This window comes from Periplaneta americana, chromosome 16, assembly GCF_040183065.1.
Source record: "Periplaneta americana isolate PAMFEO1 chromosome 16, P.americana_PAMFEO1_priV1, whole genome shotgun sequence".
Classification (NCBI taxonomy): Eukaryota; Metazoa; Arthropoda; class Insecta; order Blattodea; family Blattidae; genus Periplaneta; species Periplaneta americana.
This window is the reverse complement of record NC_091132.1, coordinates 8,128,871-8,150,220: the sequence shown is the minus strand read 5'-3', so window position 1 is coordinate 8,150,220 and position 21,350 is coordinate 8,128,871. Positions and strand designations below refer to the sequence as shown.

General features: G+C 34.3%; 1 protein-coding gene across 1 annotated transcript in view; it reads right to left on the bottom strand.

Annotated features, from left to right (window-relative positions):
• LOC138716413 (RRP12-like protein) overlaps positions 1-21,350 on the bottom strand; it is a 53,714-nt gene that overhangs the window by 12,999 nt on the left and 19,365 nt on the right. The window contains exons 8-17 of the mRNA XM_069849483.1: positions 19,200-19,473; positions 17,486-17,650; positions 17,160-17,287; positions 16,252-16,384; positions 14,697-14,933; positions 11,329-11,555; positions 10,849-10,972; positions 6,387-6,551; positions 6,174-6,300; positions 4,575-4,732 (exon numbers count right to left, since the gene is read on the bottom strand). Coding sequence (XP_069705584.1) covers positions 4,575-4,732; positions 6,174-6,300; positions 6,387-6,551; positions 10,849-10,972; positions 11,329-11,555; positions 14,697-14,933; positions 16,252-16,384; positions 17,160-17,287; positions 17,486-17,650; positions 19,200-19,473 — 1,738 coding nt within the window. The remainder of the gene's footprint in view (positions 1-4,574; positions 4,733-6,173; positions 6,301-6,386; positions 6,552-10,848; positions 10,973-11,328; positions 11,556-14,696; positions 14,934-16,251; positions 16,385-17,159; positions 17,288-17,485; positions 17,651-19,199; positions 19,474-21,350) is intronic.

Genomic DNA, 21,350 nt, shown 5'->3' with positions numbered 1-21,350 from the left:
GTCGAGACTTTCAAATTTACAATTTGTGAAATTAAAAACATATTTTTTGTTATGAAGGTCTCTCGAATGTTAGTTTTCTTCTCCAACTTTCTAAGAGTATATAAACAAAATAAAATTCACATACAGTGAAACTTCATTTATACATTTGTAGGGGGTCTGAAGAAAAAAGAAAAAAAAAAAAACCGCGTGAGAGAAATGTGTAACTGAAATGCATTTAATAACATTAATTTAATAACATGTGATTATTTTACAAAAAAAAAAAAAAATCAATTATTTTGGACTCCTTGCATTTGTTTGCTCCTAAGGAATAAAATTCCCTCAAATTGTGATAGCTGTTTCATACCATAATTTGTTCAGTTACATCAAAATATTTTCAATTTGGAGGGTGTTACATTAAAATACGAACATACTAAGTGTAGAACATGAATAAACGAAAAAGTATATACAAAATAAATTGACATGGAAAGTATAGGAATTTTTATGGGATCTCAGGGGAAGGAGGATGGAAAAAAAAACGAATACGTGATAAAAATGTAAAATTGCGAAAAAAAAAAAAAATATATATATATATATATATATAAAAAGAAGTTTTACTGTACAATAATAACTGAATGTTTAGGATATCAGTTTCTACACTACGGATTCAAATTCTCGCAACAAGTAAAACGGTGTTGAGACAGTTTTTCTGGGGAGTGTGAGAGAATTTCTCTCTATTTTATTGGCACCCCTCTGCTATTTCTCCAAAATTCACAATTGTCTCTATTGTTTCTACAGGAAGTAATACGAAACTGTCACTGGACTGTTATCTTTGCCATTAGTTCATTTTATGCGAAAGAAACAAAGTAATGTAACAAATTAACAGTGAAGGAACTTCCATAAATATGACAAATTAAAAGTGAAGAAACTTCCATAAATATGACAAATTTACAGCAAAGATACTTCCATAAATATGACAAATTAACAGCAAAGAAACTTCCGCAAATATGATAAATTTATAGCGAAGATAGTTCCATAAATATGACAAATTAACAGCAAAGGAACTTTCATAAATATGACAAAGTAACAGCAAAGAAACTTCCATAAATTTAGAATTCATGTTGAAAACAAATCACTATAACTTATAGACATGTTTATATGCTAATAATTAATTGCAATAATCTATGACACAAACAGACTCAAGCATTTAAAAGCCACTTAACGAAGACTGTCTGAACAATAATGTTGCACTCCCAGTAAAATAGTGTCATAACTAGAAAATTGTGATTTGCAAAGATATGCTATTTCCTAGTAAAATACTGCTGTAAAAATATCTCAATTAATAGGTACCAAAGCCTTTGATGATTTACTATTTTATTATTAGAATTTCATACCTCCAACTAGTAAGACAGTGTTGGAAATAATTTACGAAAGTAATATGTGATTTTCGACATACAACAGTATTTTACTGGGTGTATGATGTCTCCACATTAATTATAGAGAAATATGATAAATAACAATATGATAACAATCTCAAGGGAAAAAATGGAACTCTCTGCATCAGAATCCACAGTTAATTCCCGATTTACCATGACAATCGTCTGTAGCTGCATTTAGATTGGCAACAGGCCATGATTGTTTGGCCAAACACCTGCATAGAATTGGAATATATCAGTCCCCTTACTGCCCATTGTGCAACTCAAACCAAGAAATGGATTCGGAACACCTCAAAATCTGTGCTTCAGTGGCTGGCCATGATAATATCTTTGAAAAATATTGGAGTGCAAGAGGTCAAATGACTTTATTGTCAAATGCCTGGCATTAGAAAACAACAACAATAATTAAAAAAAAACTGTAGTGCTTCAATATTTTAGTAAGCAAAGAAATATCGAAGTTTTAAATATTTCAAATGGAATATTCTGAACAGAATCCATCTACAACAATATATATATATATATATATATATATATATATATATATATATATTTATTTATTTTGTCTAACGGTGGATACTTGTAAGTTCATTCTGTGCATTATTATATTACACTTGTACAGAAATTCTACCAAAATAAAAAAAAAGCATATTTGTTACCGTCCCTTCACTTACAACATGAGCTTCTGAATTTTTTATTTTCACTTAAAAGACAAAAAGTCTCATATTCATGTAGTTCCCTCTCCCGTCTCCTCCCAAGAAAAGCACTGAAATAAATGATGATAATTTATAACCTATAAGAATTTTCATGTCTATAAAAGAGCATTGGTCTTATGGACTGATTTTTTAAGTGGCCATGCCTCTTGTATAAGATGTCCTACTGGAAGTATGAAGAAACTCTATTTGGGAAAGTAAATAATTTGTAATCATAATATATTGTATCGCATATGCTAATGGCTTCACTGGAAAATGCCAAGCATTAGACAGTAATATTAACATCAATACATCTCTACCTCCATTTCCATATTAACAGTGAGTGAAAAAAGTTATACAGACTCTCTCTTCCTACATCCCCATGTTTTTTTGTATATAGGACATAGAGATTTAACACTGCCATAAGAAACCTATGTATAAAAACAAAAAAGAAATAACTTCATCAGTGGACCATGTTTAGAAATTAGCAGGCTTTTGACAATTTGTAAAACAAGAGAACATCAGGCTTTGACCTAAGGTTTGTTCCAGCACGGTTCGGAATCGATTCTGAACTGCCAGCTCATGCACAGTAGCAGACAGTAATCCAATGTGTGTTCCAACAAGACTAGAACTGATTCCAAACCAGTATCGAACTCTCGGTTCCCTGTTCCAACGTGCTTCAGAACTTGTTCAAAATGAGTGAAATTGGTTCCTTGTTAAGAGCAGAATTGAGAATTCTGAATTGCTGATGCATATGTAGATGATTTAATCTGAAGTTATGGTTAAAATGCTTCGAGACTAGGCCGGTTAAAATAAAAAAATAGTCGACCACGAGTGATTTGGAAGGCGATAGTGATACATTTTATGATGAATTAAGTTCGGAAGATGAATATAATTTTAATATGAGAAGAAACTCTGAAGGCCTTGAAAGAACAGTTCAAGAAACGTTCCAACAACATAAAATCCCGAACTAGTTCTAATACCGTACATAACTGGCTCATGCGTCGAAAAAAATTCGATATTAGTTCGGAACGCGTTCTAAATTGCTTGCTAGAACAAACCTTTAGGGGAAAAACGTAATACGGCGAACGCTAAGCTCCGCCCACGACCCCTTTCCACTTTTCCCCTACAAGCTCACCACACACACTAGCGGAAAAGATTGGAAATAGGGGTTTAGGGTGGGGTGACATCTAGTGTAGGAAAGTGGAACAAAAAGAAAAAATGCGACATCTATGAACCAAAAGAGGAACTTCGTCCTCTCTCTCTCTCTCTCTCTCTCCCTCTACCCCTCTCCCTCTCTCTCTCCCCCCCTTCTCTGTTCCTTGCTTCATGTCTCTCTTTTTTTTTTTTCTTATGACTTCGCAGTGGGTAAGTTTCGATCCGAGTAAGTTCGTAACTAAATGCTAAACACACGCTTTTTGGTCACGCTTTAGACCTCTCGGCTACTGAGACGAGTTGGGGGTAGAAGGGAAAATGAATCTATTTATGTTTAAGGGAACTGCCATAATGTATTGCAGAAGAATGGCATGGGGGACAATGACCGAGGGTAGAAACTGGCGGGCTTGTGAATGTAGCTTGGTAGGGGTTAACTGCGGGGGTGGCATAAGTGTTAATGCGCGCTGGTGGAGCTTCATTGTGTCCGTGTCCAGCTTCGTGTATAGACGTAACCACGTGTAGTGATGAGCCGTACCAAAGACATGTACGTCTTCTTCAAATTGTGCAGGGAGAATTTGATGGCGGATACGGTAAGGTACTGTGAGGAGCATGGACTACTTCTAATAATTACGAGTGTCCAGTGGGAAAAATATGAAATTAGCGCCGAAAAGCGATGCTACTGATGGTGTGCATTCGACAGTGGGGCAGTGCGAAGTTAACAAGTGAGTGTTGTTTAATGAAAAAACCACATTGCAAATTAGCGCCGAAAAGCAGTGTGCTCTGGTGACTATTGTGTTACACATTACATTGTATTGTATTCTGTTGTGTGTTGTGTTAGTACATGTGGTGGAGTGTTGTCTAATGCGAATTACATTGTGGTAGGCAGTGATCCATCGAAGCGGGACAGATAGTAGAGAGAGAGAGAGAGAGAGAGATCATGCGAGCGAGGTGCCGAGCAGTGCGGGTGGGGATAACTTCCCCTACTGGCGTTCGCCGTGTTACGTTTTTGCCACCTTTAGCAACTACAAATGATGTCATCGTATTTTAAAAAATTGTCAAAGCCTGCTAAATTCTAAACATGGCCCACTAAGTTATTTCTTCATTGTTTTATACATAGGTTCCTTATGACAATGTTACTTTTGTCCTCACTCTATTGCACATACAAACACACCGATAGAGATGCACAACAATTTCATAAATTCACTACTCCTTTATATGTAAAACATATAATGATCAAAGACTAATTATGTGACAAAATGATTTTAAATTTCATCACAATCATTTATGCTAACATATATATTATTTGCAACATACTTACAATCAGAGTGACAAACTGAGCTACAGTGTCGTATGGAAAAGAGGTTAGAAACATTTTCAGAAAACTCAGGCCAGATGACACTATTTCCCGAGTGTTTGTGTCAACTAACAAACATACATTTTCTAATATCAGCTTCACCAGATCCAAGGGCAGAGAATCTGAAACACAGATATACTATATACAATATATGAGTCGTACAGAGCAGAAGCGGTGTAAGTCAAAATTGGGTAATGAAGTTTAAAGTAAAAATTCTGTAAAATACAGCGCAAAGTAGCAATTAATATGTCCTTCGTGCTATTCACTGACTACTAATAGTTTAAATAAATTTAATATTAATTGCTACTTCTTTGCGCTGTGAAATGTGACATTTCTTGCAATACATCCTTTTATTCAAAGTTTACCAGAAACATTTAATTTATATATAGTGTTCAAGATAAGAACAAAAACGAAGACATACAGTGCTCACAGAAGAAATTCTGGATGACAATGTACACCAGCTGAAACAGTCGCCTATAAAATCTCTTCAGCATGTATCTCAGCAAATAGAGATTTCCTATGCTTCCAAACAAGAGGCTACAAAATTACTTAAGCTAAAACCATATAAAATAATTATTATTGTGGTGCAAGAACTTAAACCGGGTGATCCAGTAGATTTTGTGAATGGATTTTCAATAAAGTGTATGACAGAGAAATTGATCCTTATCTAATTTTATTTTCAGATGAAGCTTGGTTCCACTTATATGGCTATGTTAATACACAAGAAATGTGTGGAAAATGAAAGTAGACAGTTTCAACATTTTCTTGCCCGACATGGGCGAGTACATAACTTTTTAAAAATAAAAATAAATACGAGACGCGTCCAGAAAGTAAGTTTCCCTTGGGCCGTTTACAGAAAGAAAACACTTCATGGAAAGATTTATTGGAACAGATACAGCACTTGAGCTATTTTTCAACATATTTCACATCAGAATTGAGGCATTTATCACATCATGGGAGACAGGTGCAGACAGTTGTCACACACTGGTTCCAATCCCAGGTGGCAAACTTCTACGACACAAGGATACAAAAGTTGATCCCACAGTATAACAAATGTCTCAATTTCGGTGGGGATATGTTGAAAAATAGCGCAACAATTGCTGTATCTGTTCTTTCCATGAAATTGTGTTTTCTTTCTGTAAATGGCCGGTCCTCGTAGTATACAGTCACTCTAGTGACCTTGTTTAATCATGAAATCTTGTTGCCAGCTTGCCAAGAGCATTATGTTCCACAGTACATGAACTCCATGCCATGCTCATGTTTCACAGGCAATGTGGTTATTCAATATAATACACTGAGCTTCATAAAGTTTACACACACATTCAAGTTTACTATTCTGAGAGAAAAAAAAAATTCCAATAATGTGGCAGGTGTTTAAAATAAGACAGCATATAGGGTATTTCCAATTGATAAAGCTGCTCAGCTGGGGTGTATGATAGTCTTGTTGAAAAGGATATAATCCTAAGAATGTTTCATATAGCACTGAACCAAACTATTAGAAGGAAATCAGTAATGAGGCTGTTGAAACAACATGCAATGAAGATTTGATAACAAAGCGTATACCTCTGAACTCATGGGTAGTTCTGGTTATTGCAAGAATGGATGCAGACATAAGTGTTGGTGTGCCTGCAAGTCCTGCCATCAACAGCCCCATGTAGTCTCTGAAGGTATCCTCCGATGGGTCAAATTTCTACATGCAGAAATGAAAAAAAATAGTTAATACCAATACAGAACTTCATGTCGGTATTAGATACAAGTCTGAGCTCGAATATTTACCTGCATGACCTCGCAAATTTGTACCAAAAGATTATATGCAGCTGTGCGACACCTTTCATTGATATCCTTACAACAGAGAACAGCCTCAGGCACAATCTCCTTCAGTACATCCAGCTGGAAGTAGTCCATGATTGCTACCAATGAACTCAGACATCGCAGACGAGGCTGTAATGAAAATTAAATCATGAACAACACAGAAGTGAAAAGTAAACAGCATGAAAAACCATACATGGAAAGTACAAGTAAAAAGTGGCTATAAGTTGAATTTGGAGTTCACAGGTTTTTTTTAAGGCAGCACAAACACAAAGAAATGCATAATAAATACCGCAAATGAAAGGAAAAGAAAAGATATAAATTAGATAAATGTTTTCCGGTTCATGTACAGTTTTCATATACACTTTTAAAAACTGAGCAGTAAGGTCAATATTCATTACATAATGTCCCCCATTTTGTGGTATTTTATGTACCCAGTTTGTTCAATTCCTCTTCTATATCTAACTCCATCATATATTCTTGTTTTTAATGCTGGCTACATGAAAAACAAGTTGGTTTCAGACAGACACAACGAATATGATGCAATAAAGCAGTAGAAAAATGTTTTGGTTTACAATAGTAGAATTTTAGATTGTGTCAGTAGATTTAAGGTTGACGCTCACTGGCACGAACCGACCGGAACAGAAATCTACAGCAGTCCGTCTTCCGCGGAAGCTCTGACGCTCACTGCTCGGAATATTCCGGTACCTACAGTCGACAGGCAGTCTGGTTTAAACATGGAGTGGGTTAGTAGTTCCGAAAACTATTTTATTTTACTGAGTCTTTAGCTGATGAGGAAGAAAAAAGAAAAGAAAAAAGAAAATATGGGTCCATAACTAGAGCCCGGATTTTATGTAATGTGAAAATGAGAACTATGTAGACTACATAAATATGAAACTAAAAATGACGAAGTATGTAGATAAATATGTAATAAATAAAAAAACGTTGGTAATTTAAAATCTAAGCTTTATTAGATGTATTTTTGCACACTAATAAAAAATTACAGATGCACATGTGATTGAACCTCATTGTTTGGAGGCGCAATTAATAATTAAATATTTTTACATATTTTCTGCGGTTATTGATTGTCTCGTCAACGGCAACCCATACGTAGGAATCATCAAGTCCATCCCTAATCGTTTCCATTGTGCCAGTGTAGCAGGAGTTCAAATATTTTTTCCGGAGTGTTGATTCATGCGAAATATTGAAGTTGCAGTATTTGCTTAGGAATGCTTGGAACTTTGGAACTCCAAGTTTATACCACTGTATGTTTGCAGCAACCATTGCCATGCATAAATTTTTATTAAATTCACTTGTAGAAGACGAATGTTTCAGCACCACTTGTGTAAGAAGAATTTTTTCTTTTCGACGGAGCACGTTTTTTATTTTTCACATGAAGTCCAATTTTTAAATGCTATTCTGATTGTGACTTCATGGAGCACCCAATGCGTTTGTCACACATTTTGGACTGCACGATTTTACCATTTTAGTAAAGGAATCGTCAATTGAGATCCAGTCTTTTAACTTGCCTGCAAATGGCAGTAGGCTTGCTACTTGTATTACCTGATGCCAAAATAAGTTTCTTAAAAAAAAAAACAGAAAAAACTATTGTTTTCTTTTAGAGCAACTGATTGGGGGTGTTTGTGCGAAACGGTCATACCCACAGGGTAATTTTCATTCTTTCCTTCACTACGTTAGCAGTACAATGACCCACCATTCGCATTGGTATTTGTACCTACTTTACCGTTACTTCTCAAGGGATATTGCCTACAAACTATTAGCATTGCAAAGAGATGTCCATTTTTTTGACAGAATACGTTATTATTTTCAATTATCAAATTATATTTATGCACTAGAGACGAAGGGATAAGCTTTATAAACAATTTTAAAAAATAACTTAAGCATTACGTAGAGAGAAAATTAGTGAAAAAATGTATATATTCTTTCAAAATATGCAATATCCTTCAAAATATTTAAAAATATATAATATATGCCAAAATATTTATTATGCACCAAAATATGTAAAAACATTTAAAACTTCGGAATAATGATCCCTTTCGTTAATCTTCGATGCTACTTACCCATTAGAGTTCTACGAAATGTTTATTTGGCCTTTATTCAGTCTATCATTCAATATGGTATAATTGTTTGGGGTGGAAGTACAAACATTAATCTTAGTTCGTTAAATTTACTACAAAAACGAATAATTAAAATTTGTTTGAAGAAACGTTTCGATTATCCAACTAAATTAATTTATTCTGAATTTAATGTATTTAATATTGAACAAATTTATAAGTATACGCTGTTAAAATTTTATCATAAAAATCGTAATAAGTTTGTATTACAGACACATAATTATGACACAAGACGAAATATTAATTCAACATTAATAGAACCTAAATGTCTCACATCTGCTAGTCTAAAGCATAGCATTAATTTTGGCCCTCAGTTGTACAATGCTTTAACTAAATTACACCCAGAACTTCTAACATGTAACCCACTAACATATAACAAGAAAATTAGAAACGTGTTAATATCTTCAATTTGATTAAATAAATTTATAGCCTATGTGTATGAATTAATCAACCTATATTATATTTGTATTCTATAATTTTGATATATATATAGGACTATATATATATACACACATACAATATATATATATATATATATATACATATATATATATAGGACTATATATATATATATATAGTCCTACTTTTCACGTGCGATATTATTCTTCTCTAGTGTTAATATTATATTATATAATTCCATTGCCGCTGTAATTTAAATTGTAGTTCCTATTTTATTTTACTTATTTATTTTTATTATTTTTTTTCTATATTTCTCTTTATTAATATTGTATTATATAATTTCTGTAACTGTAATTTTAATTTTATTTCCTATTTTATTTTATATTCTCTTATAGGCCTATATATATTATATCTGAACTGCGACCGAACACGAGGGCTGCTCATTCGGTCTCAAATTTTGTTAATACTACTGTATCTCCTTTTTTATATTGATTGTATTATTTCATTTCTATTTGTCTTGTTTGTTTGTAATTATATTCTTTATTCTGTATATTTAAATTTAAATGTAATACGATTCGCGGACTTTTAGCTTTTCTTATAGCTACATATGTAGGAACGGAATATGTAATTACATACAATCCGGGCTCTAGTCATAACAATATAAAAAAGTGTTTTGATTAATTTAATCATCTTTTCCCACATTTGTGTAAAGATCGAGTAATGGTTTTTTTAGTACTTTCGTATGAGCGAAGAAAAATGTTTAAAACTTCATCTGTTATTAGCATCTGAAATAATGAAGGGAAACATCACATTTCGAAGGCCAATCAGCACAGAAGCGCGATTAGCACTGTTAAAATTAACTTTTCATCACCCATTTTAAGAATAATCTGTCTGGACAACGCACCAGCACATGTTGAGTGGGAAAGTACTGAGAACAGCCAACACACTTTTCTCCGAAGACCAGCGAAGACATACGAATGCTGACGATCGTCATCGGAAATTCCGCTAGGGTCGTGTCGCAAGAACCCTGTCCGTCAGGACTGGTAGCCGATTGCTTCCGTTCGGACAAGTGAGCGTTTGCCGTTTAAAATACATGCATACGTCTCTCGCAGAATATTTCCGGTTCGTTCCGTTCCAGTCGGTTTGTGCCAGTGAGCATCAACCTTTATAGTCTTCAAGTACAGGTCAACTTCATCAAATTGTAATGACTAAGAAAGCTTTTAATAGAAGAAGGAGCATCTTCTGCGGACCTCTAGAAGAAGAATTAAGGAAGAGACTAGTGAAATACTTTGTGTGGAGTGTGGCATTTTATGGGGCAGAAACATGGACATTATGACGAAGTGAAAAGAAGCATTTGAAATGTGGATATGAAGAAGAATGGAGCGTGTGAAATGGACAGACAATAAGAAATGAAGCTGTGCTGTAAAGAGTGGAAGAAAGAATGGTGCTGAAACTTATCAGGAAGAGAAAAACAAATTGGTTGGGTCACTACCTGAGAAGAAACTGCCAACTGAAGGATGCACTGGAAGGAATGGTGAATGGAAGAAAAGTTCGGGACAGAAGACCTCAGATGATAGATGACATTAAGATATATGGGTCATATGCTAAGTCTAAGAGGAAGACAGAAAATAAACATTGGAGAATGCAGTGTTGGCAGTGAAAGACCTGCTCTTGGGCAGAACACTGTGAATGAATGAAATTGTTCTCTAACAGTAGAAATGAAGAGCAAAATAAAATCTTTATAACAATTTAGGGGAAAAGAAATTCACATGAAAGGAGGAGGAGAGATGTGATACAAGGCATTCCACTCCCACCCTCTTCTCTGTATCCACAACTGTCTTTCATTCTAGTCAGTCTCATCAATGGTCAAGCATTTCATTTACACAAATACTCACTCCTTTGCTGGGAGCAGCTGCTGTAGATAGAGACTCAAGAAGAAGCTTCTGTATTTCTTCCAAATTGCTCTTAACATAATTCTTACAAACTTCTGCAGAGCTACCACATAATTCCTCCAGCAACCTAAAACAGAATTACAAGATCCTGGTTGAATTGATTGCAATATATTACTTGTTTCATTCATTTATGGGAGATTATAATCAGAATTATTCCTCGATATTCAGAATATCTTTAATGAAACTGAAATATCTAATGAATACAAAAAAATATTTACTATAGAAAAGTTTGTGAGCAAAGTTATTACAAGAGACGAAAGCAACAAAATCAGATGCTAATACTGGAGAAAAAAATGTTCAATTAAAATTTCATCCTAATATCAAGATGAATCTTATGTTGCGAGCAACATGGACTCTACAGTATTCTCTAGTTTCTTTCTAAAACTACACAGTACTGCTGTCTTCCAATCATCACTATCTTACCTATAGGCTTTCTTCTGTTCATGATGGTTTTTCACATTCACAAGCCTATCCTCACAGCAAGTATACAGTCGAGCAAGTCGTTCTTCATCTTGGTAACACAAAAGCGCGCGAAGAAGATCGAGAACACTCTCTTTCACAAAGTCATCCACTTCTTCAGCATTCAGCTTGTCCAGAGCTCGGTCAAACATTTCATGACAAAGTTCATGATTAGCAATTTGGAGATAAATCTGAAAATCAATAATTAAAGCAATACTGAGGTTTCAGGACCAAAGCATGAATAATAATAATAATAATAATAATAATAATAATAATAATAATAGTAATGACCTCAAGGACATACCTACAACATATAGGATCACAAATCTGGAGAGAATAGCTCCTTTTGGGAACTGCATATACACTCTGAAAACTTCTAATATAAAATATAATTTGTATTATACTAAAAGCCAGGTTATGAACTGACTAAACCGGAAGCAACATCCTGTTTCTCTCTTTCTGAGTTCTGTTGCCACATAGTGGCGCAAGATTCAAAGCGTGTTCAGCGTTTGTCACCAATGTTTAAAATAACTGTCGTAGCTGTGTTTTCAATAATGTAATAAAAAAGTATATAACGAATTCAAACATTTCATTTAAACAAACGAACAATTCGATTGAAATAATAATGATAATGATAATAATGATAATAATAATATAGTGTTAACTAAATATATCAAGATATATTATAGCAATTTTTATTCTGAGTCGTCGTTATAAATCGAATTTACTACTTGGCTATTTTTGTACATCAATAATAATAATTTAATGGATATGATCTTAATTTTATATTTATACTGATTGAGTCATGTATATTCAAATACTATTATTATTATTAATAATACACAGACACACACACACACACACACAGATATATATATATATATATATATATATATATATATATATATCAATAAACAAATATGCAAATGTAAAAGGAAAACTCGAGTCGGCTGAGCGATTGTTTAAAATAAATAAATAAGAGTATTCGGATACTATTAGGTCTACTATTAATTTACAGTAAGTACATACAACATGGAAATTAGAACACTTAAGTAAGTCACAAGCAGTGCCTCAGCCGTTTGCTGCGCTGCTTCTTCTACTGATGTGATGCCTCCATTTACACGTTTTAATCGGTAATGCTTGTATACAGACAAAATCATTTCTGTCTCTCCAGACTTAAAAATCCGCTTCCTTTTGTATCGTAGCACTTGGGAGAATTCATTATTCTATTTCAAGTACTACTGTATATAGTTCTCGATAACACTATCAACAATATTAGTAATTAAAATGACTGTTTTTAAGAAAGCACGAAATGCAACTCGTAATACACGTGGTACTGCAAATGAACTGGGAAGTTTGGCTACACTGTCTCCATGATCCCATTGACAGATATTCGTTAGCAGACGACATTTTCACGTGAAGTCCAATGAAAAAGCTCCGTTCTCTTTCTCCACTCCACCCCCCACACTCAACGTGACATCACTGCACAGGCTACCCTTCTAACCTGCACTTTCCTCTCGTCCATCCATCTACTTCCTGTTTAGTCGAATTTCATTTACACTGAATAATTTTATCGTGCAATTCGATATAATCTGAAATATTATATAATTTTTTTTTTTTTTCATTTTATTTAAAGCTTCATTTTTTCCTCTTTCATGGCAAATAATATGTGAAATTATACCGAATCCCGGAAGAATTAAAATATAAACTTCTGGGTTCATAACCTGACTTTTAGTATAGTTACGTAGAATTGTTTTCAGGTATGTTGTTTAGTAAGTAGGTAAATACATTTTAATTCAAGAGCTTTATCTCCAGAAACTTTAGTTTTGTAATGATAGGGGCCTTAAATTGCTGTTATTTGTCCCAAGTCTACAAGTGTGCTCATACATGTCGCTAGTGCCAAGAAATGTAGACGACTTAGTTCGTCATAGACTATCTAGAGTGCACCACAGGCATGGATCCACATTATAGTCCACATCTGTGGAGTAACGGTCAGCTCGTCTGGCCGTGAAACCAGGTGGCCCGGGTTCGATTCTTGGTCGGGGCAAGTTACCTGGTTGAGGTTTTTTCCGGGGTTTTCCCTCAACCCAATATGAGCAAATGCTGGGTAACTTTCGGTGCTGGACCCCGGACTCATTTCACCGTCATTATCACCTTCATCTCATTCAGACGCTAAATAACCTAAGATGTTGATAAAGCGTCGTAAAATAACCTACTAAAAAAAATCCACATTATACTCGCAATAAATGATGATGAAGAAGGAGAACTTTTGGGATATTACAGGGGAACTGAAGTACCCGTAGAAAATACCTATGTTGCCTGGATCATGGACTTGCCCAGGGTGAATCGATACGTAGTTTAATTAATGTATATATTTCATCTCCACTTCTACATTACCAGTATATTATGCTATGAAACTCGGAATACCGTATTTTAGAACAATAAAGTCTGAATTCCACATATGAAGAAGACCTTCCAGTATTTAAGAATCAGAGGTATTTTGATGAACTTTGAAATCTCACAACAGATGATGTTCATAGTAAGGGTAAAGCATGAAGGCATCGTGATATTAAAAACGAATTGCATCGTAACTACATGATGTGGATAAGAATAGTAAGTAAGCAAGGATCATCAAAGCACGTGTGAACAATTGTTGTACTGACCATTATGCAGCATAGAAATTTTTAAACACCTAAATATCTCCCTCCACCATCACCCCCGAAAATGACTCTTAAAATTACAGTTGGCGCCTACACACAAGTGAGGCTCATACACGAGTAAATACAGCAAATAAATAAACTTATAAAAAATATGGGAGATAATGTCGGGTAAATTTTAAATATTAGACCTGCATGAAAAAGATGAACAAGATGATAAGATATGCATACACTCACTGACAAGCATGAAGACTTGTCTACTCCTGTACACTACACAAAACAGGATTAAGGAGATTTAGTTGTATTATACTGTATATGCATAAATCTGCGAGAGTGAAAATCGAACCAACAAACAACAATTCGGAGAAAAGACACATGCAACATGAGAATCACTTTATTAATCTTGATATTAAAATTAAATTAGTTTTCTTGGTAAAATATACTTACAACACAAAATTCTATAACCTCTGAAAACAAAAGAATGTTGAAAATACAAAATACTCGAAATTTATAAAGACATTGGCTCTTGGATAATGTTCTTCACATTTCACACATCTTCCTCTGACTTCTCTTTGCCCCTTTTCCTTTCTCCTCTAGACGCTCTTTTCTTATGTCATTCTTCCTTCTCTTTCCTTCGGAAGAATGAAAACTGAATTATTCTACCTACCTACATACCTTAATAGTTTCATATGCGGCCAGACGCTGACCCTCTTCATCTGTGCCATTTGGTTTCGTGGTATAGAAGTTGAAGAGAATCGGCAAATAATTTTTCGCAAAACGAGCCATTTCATTGACATTCTCCTCATTATTTGCTTCTTGACTGCTTGTTATTAATTTGCGAAGAGCTGTCATTCCAGTTAACCGCAAGTCTTTGTGCTCACTAATTGTTGTTCCCAGAATTTTTGCAATGACCTTAAAAAGAGAGCAAGCAATATTAGTAAAATTATCAGAGCTACAAACAGAACAACCAGAGCTGTAAGTACTGGACCTTGTGTGCATGATTGGAAGTCACAAAAATTAGTTTCACTCAATGAAAGTCTGTTTGAGAAAAAGTTTCGTTTGGCTTTTTCATTGCCAAAATGGATCAAAAGTTCAATCAATCGTCATCATACGGGGTGAAAGAGGAACAGAAGAATGAAGCAGGGTAAGATGAGTCAAAGAGAAAAAAAAAATAAAGAAAGGCAATGAATGAAAAAAATAGTAAAGAAAGAGAACAAGAAATAAATATGTGAGAAAAGAGGAAGAAATAGAATGAGGACAAAGAGAAAATAAAGGAAAAGCATGAATGACAGAAGAAACTAAGTAGAAAAAAAATGTGAGATTATTATTATTATTATTACGATGAAGAAGAAGAAGTGTTGGAATTCTGAACTGACCCTGCACCAACCAAATGTGCTCCAAAATTGTTTCTGTCTTTATAAATTCTGCTCGGACTCAATAGGACTTGAACCCAGTTCTCGAACATGGAAAGTCATTGTTCTAGATATTGCAGAAAAGCTTCATGGTCCTCTCTCATAAACCAGAAATGATTCATAATTTAACTAACGAAAAATTTTCTTGAAAGGAGAAATCTTCTTTCCCCTTCCCTTCCCCCCCACTTGAAGACTGTGACCAATAAAACATTGTACAAGTGAAAGTTATCGAAGTTGTGGCAGAATATACGAATAGTTTTCAAGAAAGGAATTGTTACTGTCATATATGAGCCTTGTTGTCAGTATCTCGGAGCACAATACCACATCACACATTGGACAGTTTTTGGGCTCATGTTCGGTGCCCGTGGCATGATCACACGGGAAACTTTAAATCAACTTAAACAATTTAAAATTTCTGATGCAACGATTGATGCCATAGGATCTCATGTGTTAAAATCATCCTTATCTATAATTGGTAAATCATTTGTACCCAACAAACTTTTATTGTAAATGATTTCCTATGTTTTCGTATCATTTATCTTAATGTTTTCTTTTTCCTTTCAAATTGTCACACAACATGGATATACTGAAATTTGTCAAGAATTAAGAAATGGCCACAGACAAAGAACAATACAAGATTATGTTTGTATAAAAAGATAAACGAAGCACCTAGACTGAACAGACTTTCAGAAAGGAAAATATTAACTTCACATTATCATTACCTTTTAATAATAGACGTAGTTATTACTCATTAAAATGCATACAAGAAAAAAATTCATTAATTTGAATAATTAATTAATAAGCGTAAGCCATGTTACCTTAAACTTCTCCTTCAGATCTGTTGGATTATTACAGAAACAAGGCAGTAAAGCCCATATCTGGGATTGCAGGAGTTCATAACTGTGAGCTCCAATCTTTTCATCCTCTGCCAACAAGGCCGTGCTTCTATTTCTGCAAAATAATATTATAATATAAAGCACATATCTTAAAATTAGAAAACAAAAATTCAAACCAAATCAATTAACTGAAATCACTTCAAAATATGATAAGAGAGGTTGAACTCAAATACGTTACTATTAACAAAACACTATAGTCTAGGTTATCATATATATAAAAACTATTATCATATCCCCAGTTGTTACAATGAAGAAACATTTGGACTGATTGTGCATTTTTTACTTACAGGTTTAATATTAATATTTAATATGAATAACAAAATGGAAATTAATATAACTCTTTCTTTTAAAACAGAAATAAAAATTAATATTAAAACTCATTCAAATAAAAATTAAAAGATCAGTGTCCCCATAAGACACATGCTTTTTCCTTAATATATATTTCATACTTTTGCAACAATTCAGCTCCTTTATCATGTTTCCAACATTATTATGTATGCTTTTAAAGTTACTTTCTTGAATTACTGTTCAAAAGTCATAGTTTAATGAAATCGTTCACTATGGACTAAAATAAGCATATAAACGTTCCTTTTTTGAATTGCGCAAAAAAGCAGTCTTCATAATGCCAGAAAAATATTTGACTTGATTTATAAAGTTCATTTCTTTTTAAATTCAGAAATACTGTGATTCAAACTGTTTAAAATTAACAGACATATCTTTCAATATTGCTTTTATAAAACATATATGTAACAGACATTAGAAACTCTACATACAATTTATCCACTGGAATACAATATTGAAATATTTTTATGCTTTCCATGTATACATACCTGCATGTAACTGCCATTGGAAGAAAGTAGCTCAGGAAAAACTGCAGCTTCGAACTGTTCACATTTTCTCGCAGTAGGGGTAACAGCCAACTGCGTTTAAATTCATAGCTTGTCTCCTCGCCAGTTATCTGTGTCACAGTTAAAATACATTATCATATGTACATTGAATCGTTTCGTCCTTAAGTTGCCAACAAATTGATTACTGAAGACTTCCTGTGATTACAGGTTCAAACGTGAACAAAGTCATGCCAAAATCTAAATACAGAACATTTTTATTAACCTGACTTAAATAGTTCTAAGGTTTGTGAACATAAGAGCTACCATACCTGTAGAGGCATGGCAGTCAGCACTGTTTCAGGGCCCAGGGAACGAATTGCTCTTCCCACAGCAAACTCCAGTTCATTAACATATGAAAACCTGTATGAGTCCCTTAGTTCAGCCAGCATCTTCAGACAGGACATCATGAGATCTCTGCAGGTTTCTCCAGCTACCTGCATGAATTAAGTTATTCAATGTATGTTTCACATATTAATAGCATCCACTGCACACTTCTTTTCATAGCTTACATGAACAGACTAATACAGTATTAGAGACAAAGATATCACACAGGCTTTAATAAATAAGTAGGAATTCCATCTTACATGGCTTACTCCTAACATATCCCCAGACAGTCGTACCTAAATCTGAACATGATAATTACACAACTTGAAACAACAGTTTCACACTTTGGAGTGGAACTATCAGCACAAATATCTAATAGAATGAAGTGCCATACAAGAAGTAAAATATGTACATGAAGATTCATAATCGCACACTATTTGGGATTTCATTTGTAATTTATTGAGTATAGCCACACACATTCAAGAATGTGTTATAAATTTGAGTACTTCGTTACAAAATCGACAGTGGCTTAACTATGAAATTCTAAATTTTTTTGAAAATTTTACTAAATTGACTTAACTCATTCTACCTGCATAGTCTTCAAATGTTACTTTAGATGTTCTTAAATGTCATTCAGTTATGGATACGTTTTTCTCACTTATGCGTTTTTCTTTGCTTTCTTCAGATCCTCATAAGAACATATAAAGGAAGTTTTACTGTGATAAGGTCGAATGCATGTAGGAAGAAAAGATGAATAGGGAGCTTCATCATCATCGTGCGTGAGTGTGTCTCTGCCATCAATCATCAGAAGGGAGAGTGCATCAGAATTGCAGCATGATTTTGCCTGTTTCATTTTAAGAACAATAGTGAATGCACAAAACAGTGGAAGGGAATATTGGTGTATCCCGAGCAAGTGTTTGTTCATCACATTTTTACTCACTCTAGTATCATCATCATCATCCATAGCGCTACAGCCCGGATCGGGCCTCGGCTTCCTTAAGAATTCTTCTCCATCGGTCTCGATCTTTAGCCACCGTCCACCAGTTGTTCACTCCAAGCCTCTTAATGTCGTCCATAACACAGTCCATCCATCGTAGCTTTGGCCTTCCAACTCTTCTTCCTCCAGCAATCCCATATTCCATAACCTTCCTAGGTATTTCACATTCATCCATTCTCTTAACATGCCCTGCCCATCTCAGATGAGCAATCTTAATGGATGTTATTATATCGGGAGACTCATAAAGCTGGTATAATTCGTTGTTATATCTTATTCTCCAAGTTTCACCATCCCTTACAGGTCCAAAAATCCTTCGCAATATCTTTCTTTCGAATGCGGCCAATCTAACTTTATCCCTTTCACTAAGAGGCCATGTCTCTGATGCATAGGTCAACACTGGTTTTATTAGGGTCTTATATAGTCTACATTTTGTGCCACGAGATAGCAATCTTGATTTAACTTGTTTTTGCAGCCCATAATAACACCTATTGGCGCTTTGTATTCTTCTACTTATTTCCTCTGAGCTATCATTGTTGCTATTAACTAGTGATCCAAGATATACAAAGCTCTGGACTGTCTCAAATTTGGCATCATCAATCTCAATGACTCACTCTAGTATAGAAAGCCATTTAGCCAACCATGTATCAATGCCCTGTCCTTACCTGGAACCACACAGCTATGAGATGCAGCACGTGGTGCCAGGCTGAGTGGTACTGGTAAGTGAGAGCGCCTTCAATGGATGAGAACAGCTTGCCAAGTGTCTGACGATACCCCTTCACCAATTCAGGGGCGCAGCCCAGTGACACACAGTCTTCTGTCACAGCCTTCAGGGTGGAGGTAGCAGCATTCATAACTTCCAGTTTGTCGGACAGCCACAGTCGGATGCATGCCGTGAAGAGCCGTGGGAGGTTTGCAAAACACAGTGCAAGCTCCACCCTGTAACACACATCAAAACAATTATCAATTTACAAATTCCTAAGAATAATGTACTGTTCACAGATTTAGTCCCTCTTTATTTCTTATTTCTTTCACTCGCATGTGTACGTATATGTCTTCTGTACATCTCTGCAACCAGACTCATGTTTCCAGCCATTTGTTCAATTAATGAATCCATCTAACAGAATAATTAACATAAATTATTAATCTATGTGATCATATTATTAATTTTTGATCCTATATAATTCTCTGTTGTGACTGGTAAACGTTACTGAACAGTAATAACTGCTTCAATGTGTCATTATAAATTCTGATGGTAAATTACTTGGCTGACTAGTTTCGATGTGGTTTGTATCATCCCCTGAAGCCTAGTGAGTTCCAGCGCTATCTTCTGGTTTCTGTTGTGGTTATTATTTATTAATATGTTTGTTGGGTAAGTTAATCATAGGAGTTATACAATTAAAGTATAAAAAATGTATTGAAATGCCGCAGAAACCTGACTCTTAAGGTTTTAAGAACACACGAGAGATGTGATACCAAAGAAGATGAACTAAGCTAAATGGAAAAGATCAACAATGAAAAATGTACAAATAAATGACGTAATAGTGAAGATGACTAACAGTGCTAAATCGAAGAATTGTAAATGAAAACATTGGAAGATTCCAGCGAATTCAGTTGTTCCAATATAAAATGGCCAGACTCTTACCATAACCCTTTAAAAAGATATTCTCTTGTGAACTCAGCCAAGGCCTTCCCGAACACGAGTAAATCGAATTTTCTGAGACTTAAAACATTCCAGTCAGCCATAGCTTTTTTTAACCACTGTACAACATAAGCTACCATATTTAAGGTAAGATGGAGTTGTTATGGTGTAAGAAAAATCAGATTGCCAATGATCGTAGCTTTTTTAAATTTGTTATGCTGAATAAGGGAACTCTTCACTATGGAATTAACCTAGAATGGTTTTTTTCTACTGTACTATAAAGTAGAAGTTAATTTTGATTTCATTCTCCCAGAAAGTTACATTTTTCATTCTATTGATAGACTTTTATTTAGATTTTCAACAACGAGTATTCATTTGAGCTCTAGTACAAAAACGGACATATTAAAAACATACTGAACGGTTTTACTTTAGTGCCTTCTGACAATAAGTGGTTGAAATTTCACTACCAACAGAACTATTGAAAATGAGTAAAGTGCATCGCATCCATGTAGCCTACAGTGTGTAATAATTAATTATCTAAATTCTAAAACATTAACTTTAAAATTTAAAAATTAATTTCTACCTTACAATTCAGTAGATAAGAACCATTGTATGTTAATTCAGTAGCACAAAAAATTCCCAAAAAACTGTGATTATTAGGACCAAATGTATGGCAATGTGATTCAAGGTTCCCCCCCCCCCCCAAACATTATAACAACCATCTTTCCTTAAAAAGAAAATGAGATGAAATGTGAAAATTGCACAACTATCAAATTTCTGTTATTCTTCGTCTATGGTGCGACAGTCTATCAGACCTTCACCTCCCATATCAAGCCTCTCCAAATAGGTCTCTATCTTGCGCCATCCTTTCCAATTCTTTTACTTCTAATGTTTTCCTAGCATCCTCCTAGCATTGATTTGCCTCCAGTATTACTATATAAAATTTTACAATTCCTTTAATAAAATAATAAATACTGTGTAATATGGAATATAGAACTGCAGAAAAAAATAGAGAAGGATGACATGGATTTGGACTGGTAAACATACAGTTCATTCAATATCTGCATTGATAAAAGTCGCTAAAATTAATGGAACAGAAAAATGATATGTAGTGGCATTTACAAATTTCACAAAATCATTTAGCATTGTGTAAGAATAAAAATTTTGAAAAGAA